This window comes from Dreissena polymorpha, chromosome 2 (genome assembly GCF_020536995.1).
Source record: "Dreissena polymorpha isolate Duluth1 chromosome 2, UMN_Dpol_1.0, whole genome shotgun sequence".
NCBI lineage: Eukaryota > Metazoa > Mollusca > Bivalvia > Myida > Dreissenidae > Dreissena > Dreissena polymorpha.
Genome location: NC_068356.1, coordinates 14,277,471 through 14,292,725, shown reverse-complemented (window position 1 = coordinate 14,292,725; position 15,255 = coordinate 14,277,471). Strand labels below are relative to the sequence as shown.

Sequence of the window (15,255 nt, the reverse complement as noted above, 5' to 3'; positions counted from 1 at the left end):
ATGTATATTGTTTAAAATGTAAGGGTTTCACTGATTTGTCATTCATTATGTTTGATCAGCTTTTTTAACATTTAAGAATGGCTAATACGTATGAATATTGACATTTCACAGATTTTGGCATGTATTGAGGTTTTGTCATTAAATGCTTTATATTGATAAATGTAAACATTGGAACTAAAAAAGTCCAGTAAAAATACAAAATACAATTAAAAACTGTTAAAACATAACAGGGCTCGAACCACTGTTCGCTGGAGTCCTGTAGTAAAAGTCTTCCACTAAGACCACTCTGCCATCCGTGCTCTTACCAAGTGTTTTCCTTATAAAGTCTTTTTTCACATATTTCGGTATTCTTAAAAAAACGGCAATACAGCGATTTTAATTACAAACTTAAAACTATGCAAATTTTGAAAATGCTATGATAGCAAGTTAAATGCATTATTTGTCAATGGCTGGAACATTTGGCAAGAATCTAACGTGCGGCCAATGGGACATTCTGGCTTTAGACTTGGTCAGGTTAGGGGAAAGATAGGGAGCCCTTAAAAACAAGTTAAACCCTCGGGTCTTTTACATTTGCCTTTCCGAGGCGGTGACCCCATATTTATTAATGTCTGTGAATTTGTTTTGTACGTGTTCACCCCACGTATGCATATGTGCCAACATACACTTTCTATATGCCACTACAAAGCAAAGAAATTGCAACAAAATGGTTGGAAAATAGGTTTTTTGTAACCAACAAAATTTATAAAGTCCCTGCGTATATAAGGTTTCCTGGTCGTCTCATGACATGGTCATTAAAAAGGCAAATTTCTCCACAATAAATAGTTTTCTGGAGAAATCCTGCTGAAAGGTTATGGCAGACATGTGTAAGTTTGTAAAAATCCTTTAATAATTGTAGTTGCTTGCAAATTAAAGCAGCATTTCTCCCTTAAATGCCTGAACATGGCCCATTTGCCCGATCTTCAAATTCGGGGAGCCACATTTCGCTCATTGTTTAAGAAAAAAATTCAGGATTTTTTCTACATGTAGGCCAATGCTTTTGTTATCTATGTTAGTACACAGTTGTTTCAAATTGGACTTGGAAAATTTTAATTTTTCCAATTTACTTATCCTATGCAAGTTTATGGTAAAATACAGAACACGTACTGCTCCAATGGTTTAACACTGCTCACAAGGTTTCGGGTTTCCTGGGGTGGTGTTTGTCCTTTTAGTTTATTTGGTTTTGTGCCTCACTGTTTGACAAAGAGTTCTTTGTCATTAAGGTTAAGCAATGTTTCATTATATATGCATTTGAAAACCGGATTGTAATCGATGTCAGTAATATACATTGTACCAAAATTATTGACGTAAAGCGTTGCAAAAGATATATCATAAATTACTGTTAATAATTTTCCATGAACGAGACGATATTAATCTTGTATTAATTATTCCGTTTGTAAATTTTACTAACAAATAGTTTATCGAATACATTTTTATCTTGATCATAATGCCTTAAATGTTTAAGCATTTTTAAATAAATGTCATAACAACAGAGACAATATCGTTTGTTTTATAGGAATATTTTGAGTGACCTATCGACAAGTACCCCACGTTAATTAAAGCTATTAAAAACATTCAAAAGTCATAGAAAATCACAAACATGACCACATGCTTGATTTTATATCAAATATGCTATGAATGTACCTTTTACATTTAAGGGATTGTCCAACAGATTAAAGCGTCGTCCAACGCGAATCGATATTTTGGGAAACTACGAGGATTGCTTATAAAGCTAAAAAATACCTCCTCACGTGAGAGTGGATGATCGAGTGGTAAAGTCGGGTGACATTTTACTCCAAGCTTCCATGACTCTAGGGGTCAGTGGTTCGAGCCCTGTGTAGGTTTACGTTTTTCTTATTTTTTAAATTGTATTCTTATTTTTCACTGGAGATTTGTAGTTCAAATGTTTAAATTTATCAATATAAAGCATTTAAAGCAGTTAATGACAAGCTTTTGTACATGCCAAAATCTGTTAGACGGTCCCTTTAAATACTTCATCATCAAACAATAAATTTAAATTACTCAGAAGTTCGAATCCCGCCGAGTGGATCATATTTACTCTGTTCCCCTCGAGTCACAGCGCTTAAATCGGTTAGAATAGACCAATGGAATAATATACTAAAGCAAAACTCGAATTTTATGTCGGTCCCGGAAAGTGTATATATAATGAATGTATACGTTTGTCGTGAAATTCTTTGCAAAAAGTCATAGATGCAAATGTGTTGTAATGTGGCACATATAAACGATAATTAGAATTTTATACAAAATATTTTGAAAATCGATGCATTATTTTAAAGGGCTCTCACGAAAAAAGCGCCTCGGAGATTTTAAATACACATAATACAGCCGCCCGATAAAACTATAAAACAAGAATATAAAAATGCTAATTGCGAAAGTAAGAGCCAGACGTGTTAACCACATATTATATTGTAAAAATGATTTCATTCTTTACGTATCGTTAATTATAAGTTAGTTTCATAAGGTCATAGCTGTCAGGCAAATGTGACGTGCAAATTTATTAAAACCAAGTCATTTACATACGACGAATATAACAAGTGAACTGCTTCGCTTTTGGGATGTGTTCTGCAAATAACTTATCACCTCTTGCAAATACACCAAGTTTTATATGAATATATTTGTTTGATTTTTGACCTTGTTTTCAAAACATATTTTGATCTTTCTGACTATTTTATAAACGTTTTGGAATAATTTAATTATAAATTGTATAATTTTCATACAAAAACCTTCCGTTGTTATTCCAGTAAATATAAATTTACAAAAATAAAATAATGGTAAGTCATTTTAAACGTATATTGTGATGTAAAGATACATTTTATTTACACCGATTTTGTTGTCTTATCTCAACAAAATAAACGATTATTTTATGTATACACATATAATATCTCGTATACAAAATCAATGTGCAAAACTACATTCACTAAATAAAGCATGTCGTGATATACTTGTCTATGTTTACGGATACTTTAGTCAAACTATTCTGATTTGTTTACGATTAATATTTATGGTTTGGAACCCAGTGTGGCGTCAACCAGACGTAACTATTGAATATCGTACATGGTGTTGTATGTTTGTTGTTAGTGATCATAAACTTTATAAGTGGCACATAATCCTGTCATCCTCTTTTCGTATCCTTATCTTCCTAACCAACATCATTTTCCGCTAAAGAGACAGTACCATCATTAGCAGCAAAAACAAAAAACTTCCCGACCATCATGTTCTTTTATCATGATCATCAACAAACACATTCTACAATCACCAATATGATCACAATCGCCGTCTTCATCAAGATTATATCGTCCCAAATCGTCATCATATTATTATCATTATTTTATCACCATTATCGGTTTAAAAACACGATGTTTAAAGCATCATTTTGAGCGTATAAATCACAAGTTTCAATGCAATCACTCTGATTTTAATGATGAAGGTGATAGTGATGACGTCGAAGATATGAGGATGGTAAATGAGATGAGGATTATAATAATGATGATGGTGATTTTGATAATGAGGATGATGATTTATTACAACTACGACGAGGACCTGGACGACGACTATGATTATAACGACAAAACTTACGTATTGAAGTACTTAGCAGAAATAAATCGCGATTCGTTTATCTTCACATATTTATCCCATCATCAGACGTGCATTGTCGAAATAAACCCCTGTGGAATATATTTTCCTTTATTTCGGCAATGCTGAAATATAGCTGTCACGCGCGGCGGAGGATGGTCATATTACTCAGAATCAACTATAAAGTTATCATTTTTTAGTAAAATTGAATCAGATTCAACAAATCAAACAATTTGGTACCAAGATGTAATGTATTTTAAACACACATTGCAACATAAAGAGCAAAATAATATTATTTACAAATATTAAGTGCGCGTACTCATGACGTCATTATTAACACGTCACGCGACAAAAGTCATAATCTTTAACGCTAAGGCTGCAGTGTGTTAGTATTTTTATCATTATTTCTTTAAATTTGGAGACGCAGAGGTATGAAAGACAGAAAAACAGGCTAGTTTCTGATCTTTTTGTAATATATTAGGCTCGGGACAAATGAAATAATAAAACAATGTTTGCTTAAAATAACTTAACTTTTTGGATTTTCCGTGTAGATCTAGTTCTATTTTCTTATTCTATTTTGTAAGAAATAATTTACGACTAAGAAAATAGATGGGATAAATCGAATATATCGCCAAGGCTCGTGGTTCAGATTTTCCAAGTCTCGCAAAATAAACTTCGCTTTATTCGGCACCGACCTAGTATTCTATATCATATGTACTTCTTCATTGCACTATGTCTAATTTTTTTCAAAAACTGTTTCATTTGGGGTTGACAGCTACTGCAACATATTAGGATCGTGAAAGTTTACTGCAAGAGGTCTTTACAAAAACAGAATGTCCTCAGCTCTGAATTGTGAACACAGTGGGACTGGTTCCCATACTTGTTGAGTCGCGCTGGTTCCCCTATAACCGCCATCTTGTCCCCACTACCAAACTGAGTAAAGTCTATTAGTCCTTCATAATATCCAGAGCCTGGTTGCGTATAAAACAAAATAGAATACCGACCACTGGTCCTGTCTAGATCGTGCGCTGAACGGAACCTATTTTGATGTTTAACCGACTGCCATGTCTTTTGGAGTCCTACTGGAATATTTGCGTCGTTCTTCAATGTATAATGTACAGACGCTTCCGTAATATTCTGAAGAGTTAAAACTGCACATCTACTTTCTTTTTCTAATAATTTGTTAAGCTCGTCCACGAGACGCAACGCAAGAAGTTTAACAACGGGAGAATCACATGACACTGGTACCCTCTCTGTGCACGTGCAATGGGTAGCGTCCAGGCCGGCATCTGCGCACGTGCGCGTACTCGGTATCGGACGGAATATACTTCGGCGAACCAAATTTTTCTGTACGTCTCTTTCTATTGATGAGTTATTAGCCAAAAAGTCATATAATGTTTGATAAATGTCATATGGTGTGAGCAGTTGTTTTGTATTTCGAGAAAGAATTTGATCGATTGTCTTATTTTCTCTGTAATTCCTAGGCACGTGAACCATCAGCAAAGGGTTGCTGTTCTCAGCTCGACCTATATGGGTCAAGGATGCACCGTCAATTCTAAAGCCATGATCGCTCAAAACTATAAACAAAGTGTTGTCTAAATTCCGTTCACGTTTTATCCACTGCAGAAATTCTAGTAACAAATCATCGCCCCGCTTCAAGGAATTAAACGTGTCGTGACTAATCGAATTTTCCCACAAAAATGCAAATGTTTGTTTACCTTTGTACTTCATCAAGAACCCCTTTAAATATTCCAGCATTAGGTCAAAGAATCCTCTTCGGCCATAGCAGTAAGAATCGGGCTTAGCCACTTTTGAAATCAACACTGGTTGGAATATTTGCATGGCTAGTAAGTACGGACGAATATAAAAGTCAGTTGGGACTTTAAAAAATCCACGTTTGCCAAGATTGAATGTGGAAATATCAGACCTATCTTCTGCGAAAAACGTCGACATTTGTTTAGCAAATTCCTCATTCCATAAAAATGGCATGTCGTCTGCATAAGCTGCATTGGACGAAAATTCCGGGAATTCCCCATGGCCTTTCCCAGTTAAGAGTGGAATAAGATTGGGATACGTGTTTAGGCCAACCTTTCTGTATCCAATAAAATCGTATGCCTTGATATCTTCAAGCAGAAATGTCATCGATTTTGGTAGATTTCGGACGGCGTGTGATCGCGACGTGGAATCAAGCCCCACTATTATAACGCTCGGCGTTGATGCTGTTTCGTTATGAATGGTGTTTGTTTCATTGGGATACCTACTGAAAAATGGATTGAAGTGTGCCATATCGTACACTACAGATGGAATGAAGCTCGACTTGAGATGACACGTTATGCGAAACAAGTGACTGTCAATTCTGACAGGCGAGCTAAATTCAACCTTATCACCGAATTTTAAGTTTAAATCGCCCAACAGACGCTCAATACACTGATAGTAACACGTCCACTTTTTAATATCTGTATTATAAGTTTGGGCTACACTTTTATTCACTGTAAGCATTCCGTCCTCCTGAACATAAAACAAATCGAATCTGTCTGAACAGAGAAGCGCTGACGGCTCCTCGATGTATGGTTTAAGTGAGATGTCCCATGGATCGAGGGGTTTGATGGTACATGGCGTGTGTACGTCCGTGTCATTTATAGGCGCGTAGAGGTCAAGTAAATCTAATCCAAATGTGTCCATATCGTCGCCAACACTGTATAGGATTATCAAAAGACACCCACATACACATATTAAAACGAAGAATATTCTTTTACTAATACTTCCAAATATTCCAAACATTTTTTATAAATCACAATCACAACCAACCCCGTTCAAGCACAGATGTTACATCAACAAACGCATTGCCCACTGCATTTAAATAAAAAAGTAAAGCACCATCAAGTCTTCAGGCGATTCAAGGCAACTGACGGTGAAAGTCACTTTGATCTTCAAAATATCAAAATTTTTTCCGAACAAGTAAATGTTCAAATAGCTGCGGAGAGCTTTAGTGTGTTACATCACAACACATCGTTTTTTGGTATTGATTCACAAGCGCGCTATTTAAAGGACAATCCTTCGTCTTCTCGTGAACGTTGTCTCTCACATTCATCGTTTTATATACTGTCTAGCAACTGTAATGAGGTTTATAAATATAAGTGTACATATGTTACGTGTTTGGTTATGATTTCATCATTGCTATTATTGTTTTTGAAGTACATTTATATTAAGAATTCATTATTATCTGAAACCTTAAACGATAAATTATCAGTTTATATCTTTAATTAGATTTAGTTAAAAATCCAAATAGTATATTAATGATAATATTGAACATATATATTAATTGACTTACTTATAACGTTTCTTTATGGTGAAAGTTTGCCTGCTTCGTCCTCTCTTTAAAATCTTTGAAAAGTATGCAATGTACTTCACCGAACAATTAAACAACAGTAAGCGTCAATGAATAACATTTACGTCTTTATGTTTAGTTACGCTGCAGATGGCGCGAAAAATTGTTTCTGCATCGATGATTTGCGTTCAGAAATCCTCCCTCAAATGATGACAAACATCGATAGACAAAGTAGGTCCATTAGGTTATGTTATGATTCTAAATAGTGGTTGTCATCAAAATTTTCTTTTACACTAATGTTTCATGCAGACTTCAATGTGTAAAATAATTTGCTTCTAAAATGTCAAACATGTTTTTCTCCTACCATTTAGGGAAATAAATCGTACCCAAAAGATTTTTAACTGTATCATTATTTTACCATGTTCATTTTTATTTATTTGTGTTGTGTTGAACAAGTATTGATCTAACAGTAAACAAAGACCAAATTGTAAACAAAATAAATAATGAAAAACTGTTCTGGCAATTCAGAAGTCTGTATTTTTTATTTGCCATATGTTTAGGTTAAGTAACAAAATAAAAGTGAACAAATGTGCATCAATTAAGATTGTGTTATGATAAAGGATTATCATTGTGGTATATAATTTTAAAATGCATTTACTAATTAATGACAGCATAGATGAATTTTAAAATTTGAAGTGGCAGTATACTGCACTATTATGTTCAGTGTTTACCACTATATGAAAAATCTCCATTTATTAAATAAAGTTTAATTTATTACCACTAATGGGAAAGAAAAAATAAATATCTGGATTAGTTTTTGAATTTAATAAGACTTGATGTGGAGTTAAGTTAGTATGTTAATGTCATCTATGTATTAACAGGTGATCGACATTTTCTTATTCTCTAAAAAACATCCATCGATATTAACTTCTATAGAGTTTTACGAAAACTTGGCTTTATATTGCTGAAGCACATTGATGGCAAAAAAAGCAAATAACAAATTTTGCAATATAAATCCATACAACATCATAACATTAGTGTGTTTATTTATATTTTAGGAATAACGACTTAGACCTTCTTCCAAACACCTCTGCTACAATGCAAGATCGTGTTCCAAACTTTGATAAATTTAAGAAATAAGGCTAGGTCATTGTTTATTGTAAAAATAACCCATGGCCGGCAATAAAGATGCGTAGGGATTAAGCTTTTTGTTATTATTCACCTGTACGAAAAATTGAGACGGAATCCAGTCGAAATAGGGGCCGAATAAAAACGCTATGTTTGAAATTCGCATGGACAATGAAGAGGTTTTAGAGGCTTTGTAAAAAATATCGGTTCAATTCTAACGAAAAAACAACTTCTTTGCTGATTGTTTTCGCAGCTTGCTTAACTTGTTGTAAAGTTATTACACCCATGAACATTATATTAATTCTAATCCTAATGTCCAAAATTCATTAAATGAAAAAAAAAATACGCGGTGTAAATTTACCGTTTTTTTTATATCGGATAACTTATACAATAAAATTATGTGCACATTTTAACGTCTTTTCAACTTTTCTGACGTTTTGCCGTCTGTGCATAAGGTTTCAAAAACTCGATATAATGTTCTTAGCTGCTGGTGTAGTGTATAGTTAATGTGGTTATTTACATTTCTATACTCTAGCAAGTTCATACGTTAAGTTTGAGTGTACTACCTAAAATAGCTCAATAATTCCGGAAATAAATTGCAACTTGTTAGAAGGCCCTTATGACTTACAGTCACTTGTCTGTGCCAAGCATGTATCAATTGATTTGTTTTGCAGCGTATTATTCTTCTTCCGTCAATTGTATAAGAAATGTTTCCGCTGAAGTTCTTTTCAATGTAATAATATTTTGCTTTATAAACTCGTTAACGTAAGCAAACGTTAACCCATTTTCACACTATTTCATGATAATATTTAGACAAATCTTCTGACAAATTTTCATGAAGATCGGACAATAAATGTGGCCTCTAGAGTGAAAACAAGGTTTTTTATAGCAATAAATAGCCATATAAGGAAAAATGCCCATCCACTGGCGGCCATTTTGTCAAGCAACCGAAACCATTTTCAAACTCGTCCAAGATATTATTGGGACGAATCTTCTTACTAAGTTCAACGATGATTGGACAATATATGTGGCCGCTAGACTGTTAACAAGGTTTTACTTTAGTCATAGGAGGAAAAATGCCCCGCCCCCTGTCGGCCATGTTTTTCAACCAATCGCAACCATTTTCAAATTTATCCAAGATATCATTGGCACAAATCATTTGAATCAATTCCATTAAGGGCGGACAATAAATGTGGCCTCTAGAGTGTTAACAAAGCAAATGTTGACGCCGCACAACACATGGCGGACGACGGATAAAAGGCAATCACAAAAGATCACCATGAGCACATTGCTACAAACGAAATTATTTAGAGCACCATTGTATAGCAAGTTTTAGATTAGTTAATATAAAGAATACGTTGATACGGTTATGCCCCGGATTAATATGAGTAGTAAGTGTTATTCTCCAAAGTAGTTTGTCCTTTTGATATCTAATCCTTGTCTAGGGTCATGTACAGGTTATTATTATATGAATTAGCAAATCAGCACAATTTTCATATAGCAATACCTGGTTTAGTTAAAATTCCAATAACTGTTTGAGTTTCCGGTCCGTATACAGTGTCCATCCTAATTAAATTGTCACTTGTAACATCTCCTTTATTTATGCTTATTTATTTTATTAACTGCTTTTAAACAACTTCATACATATGGTTTCATTGTTTTTAACTGGGTTGTTTTTATGTGCATTTTTTCCCTTAGAAATATCTATTTTGGGGGTAAATAATGCTTTGAACGCAGTTGCATTTATTCACAGTCATTGTAGAAATGTTTCCTTTGTAAAGAGTTATAAGGGGAGGTAACTTAACCAAATTTCTGTCTTGTTATGTCATAAGTATTATGATGTCGTAGTGTTGATATAATAATTTTGGCTTGATGAGGTTCCAAAAGGGAGAGTTTCAGTAATTACTTAATAATGTTTGTCATTTAAACATCTAAAACTACATGTTTTTAATGATTTACTCTTGATGGGGTTTTTGTATTAATGATAAAACACAATATTAATATGCTTTGACTTTCTGTTGTTGTTAATATTTAAAATGAACAATTAGTTGAAGTTTTGTTGGTTCCTCACAGATTTTGTTAGAAACCCTATTCTGTACCTCTGTGAGACTAGTTGGATTTGTGAGAGAACTTTAGGTATAAAGGTATAAAAATTGATGCGTTAAATGGAAAAAGTCACTCTCGTGTTAGTTTCCCTTAAAGCCACACCAGTGTACTGAGAGAATATGGACGAATGGCGAACTGACCTGTGACGTGCACACAACATTTATGGTGGTAGCGGTGGGATTTAAAACTTTTTACATCGGATTCAGTTAAACGGATCCAACGCTTATAGAAGTATTATTGATAAATATCGTCAATACGCATACTGCTTTTTTTTAAACAACTGCACTGCTACGATGGCACAGCATGGGACAGACAACTTAGACACTGACTCAGAGACAACGCTCAACCTGCGTTGAGGTGAGGAAGAGACCAGGGGTTATGTATCAAGAGAAAATGCTGAATGCATCTTAAAAAGAATTAGTAAACGTTCGGTTCAGGCGCTGATGGCTAAGTTGTAGCAAAGCCAATTCGGATCTTACTTTAAAGAATATATTTAAACGCATGCTTTTTAATAGTTTCATTTATCGCTTTGTTTATGTTAAAATTTTATTAAAAACAGTAAAACTTAAGCCGTATACAACATTTCTAATTCACCCATTCTTATTGTTTTCAGAACCAATTATCTACATTATGTGCAGCAGCGATCCAGGGAACTTCAAGATAAATACCGAACGCCTTACAATTCAATTTATTTTTCAATAATAAATGCGTCCCAATGGGACTGTTTCATGAACTATGACTTTACGTTACAAAACATAATCGTCGGTATACATGTGGCCGACCAACTCCCGCCAGACGTTCCCGTTGGTCATACGGTTATATTCCAAACACGGCTCCGACTAAATAACCAGTTGAACATTTTTGCGCGTTTTATACTGAAAGTAACGGCCATATGCAATTCGTAGGTAGCAACAGAAAATTACAAGCACAAATTAGTGTTTTTTCATGACACGCGTAACATTGACATTGACTGCGCGTTAAAAAAAAAGGCCGTTCGTGTCAATATAACATTCTGAGATTTGCCCCAACAGTGTGTGGCCTTTCGAGCATTATACATTTTTTACACTACTCAATCTGTTTAACACATATACATATATATTGGTATTTGACTAGATAAAAGATAATGAAGTCAAAATTGCAGCTTTAAAAAACTGTGCAATTTTTATGCGAAATTGTGAAGATCTAAAAACATAACGAAAAAATAGGCAAGCTTTTTAACTACGTTTAAACGTCGCAGGTTAACCTCAAATGTGCTCACTTTTATTCCTTAGATAGTAAGATCTACACTCTATTAAACATCATGCATATATATTACAGGTTTCTATGGCAATTAAAAAGATTGTGCTCCCAAAAATGCAAATCTCGAACTTATTCTTATTTAATGTTACATATGAATTAAAGCTTATTCTTACTCCGGACTTTAGGAAACCAGAGCTGTTAGAACTAATATTTATACAATAAATTTGCGAGTATGCAGTTTCTCAGGTAAATATTGAAATATGTTGGTTTTATTGATAGAACTTGAACTCTTGTATCTTGCCTTTCATCAAGCACTGATATAAAGTGTGCACATGAAAATAGTTCGCGCTTTATCTTATTTCGGTGGTCATTATCAACGACTCTTACGCAAACTGTATATTTACCAAATTAAAATACGACCTTTAATAGTGGCAATATTTGGGTCAATCAAACATTATTATTCAAGCAAATACGATCCTTTCAAGCACTTCAATGTTTAAGGAGCGTGTTTGACCTATGAGGCATACACATTAAAGGAATGGTGAAATCAAGTGATTAAACTATGAAGACAGCCACGGAATATCGCTGCCGCGATTTTATTGTTGAAATAACGTGCGACCTGACATTGCGTTGTTTTGATCCCGAAATTAAATTTTGTAATTAAAGCCTTTCTTATGAACGAAATTGTACAACCATGTGTTTGATGTTCACCTGTGATCTGTGATGAACTTAGTTTGGCTCATTTCGTAATTGACCTCACTTTCAAAAGTTTCCGAGCACTTGCCTGAAAATTCAGTATATAAAATAACACGATATCAATCTAATACGCACACGAGTACATTTTCGGCCCCGTGGTGTTATGGTTAAACTTGTGTATGGACAACTTGACGTCCCGTAATCAACTCTCGCCGCAGGCGAATTTTTTCGTCTTACCTTTTTTATTATTTTAGACAATACTAATATTATATTAAAGTGTTGTTTATAAATGAAATAATAAAAAATAAAAATATTAGGTTCACTGTGAACATGGCATACTCCATGGTTGCAAACGTTTTTAGATATGAAAGAGAAACTGGAACGTGTTCACTGATTTCGTATTTTTAAAATATGACATTTAATATTGTACTCACAAATCTATCAAGAAACACATATAGACTTAGCTAATTATCAAAGCAAGAACAAAAGAAAATTGATATCCCCGTGATTCGAACCCCGGCCCTCTGGAAGCAAAAGCAAATGAGATAGAACTGCACGACGAGACTATCGAACTGCGAAACATAACCGCTATATTTATAATTGACGTATTTTCCAAATAATCAAGGAAAAGCGTTACAAACGCTTCATTATTTTACCGGTTTCGAAATATCATAAGCCGTTTTCGGATAATATTTTTAACATTTTCTTAATCAAGAAAGTTACTTCTCTTGTTTCAACATGCTGCATACAATATTTTATGCATATTTATTACAAGTATTTCAAAATCGTTATATTCCAAAATGTGAAGAAGTCCATTTAAAATGTGCAAGGGAACTGTGAAATTATAATTTTTTCTATATTTCAATCAAGAATAAAAAATAAACAAAATGGCCATGGGCCCTAAGGCGCTCACCTGAGACCCAAAGGAACTAAATTATTCTGGGTAAGTGGAATTCAAAATAATAAAAGTACTTCATGAAACATAAATATCATCATAAGGTTCACAAGAAGAAAATTTGCTCGCCCCTGGAAACCATGCTCTTCAGAGCACCGGAGCCATATTCAAAGTAAATCAAGATATTATAGGAACACATGTTCTCAGCATAATTAATTAGGATTGAACTATTATATGACTTATAGAGAGTTAACAATGTTTCACTATAGCAATAAAAAGAAATCTGCAAACCACCTCAGGGCATTGCTTTTAAACAAACTGGAACTATTTTCAGACTCACCTTGCAATGATATTTCCAACTAAAACAACAATCAACCCTATTTAAAACACAAATCTTTGATAATCACACCAAAACTACCGACCTGACATCCATAAACTGTGTGCCATAACAATGTGTGTTCCACTCTTATCAGTCTGAAGGTCTTTGATGTGAGTTCCCAGCTGGGGCCTATTTCTAGGGACTAAGGGCTTTTAAGCTGCAAGCCTGTTACATCAAATTATCAATTCAGGCACAGTCAATAGAGAATAAATTAGTTGCTGATAAGCAGGTGAATGAATGGGATCAATGGAGAAATAAGAGTGCATTCCTGACAAGCCATGCATTCATGATTGGAGGTCAAACAGAATTCAAGTTATATACAGTTGTTTCTCCCCTAAGTAATTTTCTGTGAAATCAATATTAGTACTTAACATTTTTAGAATATTTAATATAGGGTTTTCAGATGGCAAAAATAGGTTTGTTGCACTTCATCCCCAACCAATCATAAACATAATAATCCTCTTCAGAAAGGAACAAAAGTAAATAAAAAAAAAATTTGGCAATTTAACTGTATATCTTATCGGCAGAATTAATATTCAGATGACTGTATGGGGATCATGAATATTATATTATGCATGAATTTCATTCAACGTGTACATCGGTAATTTCATAGTAGAGTGTAAACAAGGTTACACTATAAAGCCATTTAAGGCCATGTTTTTCAACAGACCGCAACCATAAAGGAACTTGGCTTAAATATCATAACAAGATATCCATAAAAAATGTTTTGACCATGTTTCATGATGATTGGACAGAAAATGTGACTTCTAGAGTGTTCACAAGTTTTTTTCACTATACAAATATAAGGAAATTGACCCCCCTCTGGCGGCTATGTTTTTTTACCGGTCCGAACCATTTTTGAACTCAACCGTTGTATCCAGGAAACAAATCTTCTGACCAAATTTCAGGAAGATTGGGAAAAAAAATGTGACTTCTAGAGTGTTCAAATGTTTTCACTAAATACATATTGAGTCTGAGAAAACTACACCGCCCCCTGCGGCCATGTTTTTTCACCGATTTGGACCATTTTCGAACTAATCCGAGATTTCAATGAAACCAATCTTTTTACCAATCTCATGATGATTGGGCAAAAATTGTGACTTCTAGAGTGTTCACAAGGTTTCTCTATAGCCACATAGGGAACACTGCCCTGCCCCCTTGGCGGCTATGTTTTACAAAGGACCGGAACAATTTTTGAACTCAACCAACTTATCATTAGGTCTAACATTTTGACAAAGTTACATGAAGATTGGGCATCAAATGTGACTTCTACAGTGTTCACAAATTTTTTCATTTGTTTGACCTAGTGACCTAGTTTGTGACCCAGCATGACCCAGTTTCGAACTCATTGCGACAAATGTTCTGACCAAGTTTCATGAAGATCGGACAAGAAATGTGGCCTCTAGATTCACAATGCAAAATGTTGACGACGGACGCACGACGGAAGCACGACGGACGCACGACGGACGCACGACGGACAAAAGGCGATCCCAAAAGCTCACCATGAGCACGTTGTGCTCAGGTGAGCTAAAATGTGACTAAATCTGCAATTAGGTTTTGATGCAACGAATCTCTGTATGTATTTGAGTGTTCGATTCGTTTTGAGTTAGTTATCGGAATGATTTTTTTTCTAGTTTTAAATATCAATATATGAAGCCTTGACTTTGTCGTCATGCATATCACATGCAAACTTAGAGAGGTCTTGATATATTGCCTGAACTTAATCGCATTACAGTTGCATAATTTATTGAACAGGAACACTTTGTCAATAGTTAATTAAAATGACATTGACCCCACCCAACTCATGTGCAATCCAAAGCTAGGTCTGGATACGAGGACATTGATGTTTGACAT

General features: G+C 34.4%; 1 protein-coding gene across 1 annotated transcript in view; it reads right to left on the bottom strand.

Annotated features, from left to right (window-relative positions):
* Nucleotides 1–4,432: 4,432 nt before the first annotated feature.
* LOC127865933 (uncharacterized) overlaps nucleotides 4,433–15,255 on the bottom strand; it is a 30,980-nt gene continuing 20,157 nt past the window's right edge. Inside the window, exon 2 of the mRNA XM_052406084.1 lies at nucleotides 4,433–5,557. Coding sequence (XP_052262044.1) covers nucleotides 4,435–5,557 — 1,123 coding nt within the window. The 3' untranslated portion in view covers nucleotides 4,433–4,434. The remainder of the gene's footprint in view (nucleotides 5,558–15,255) is intronic.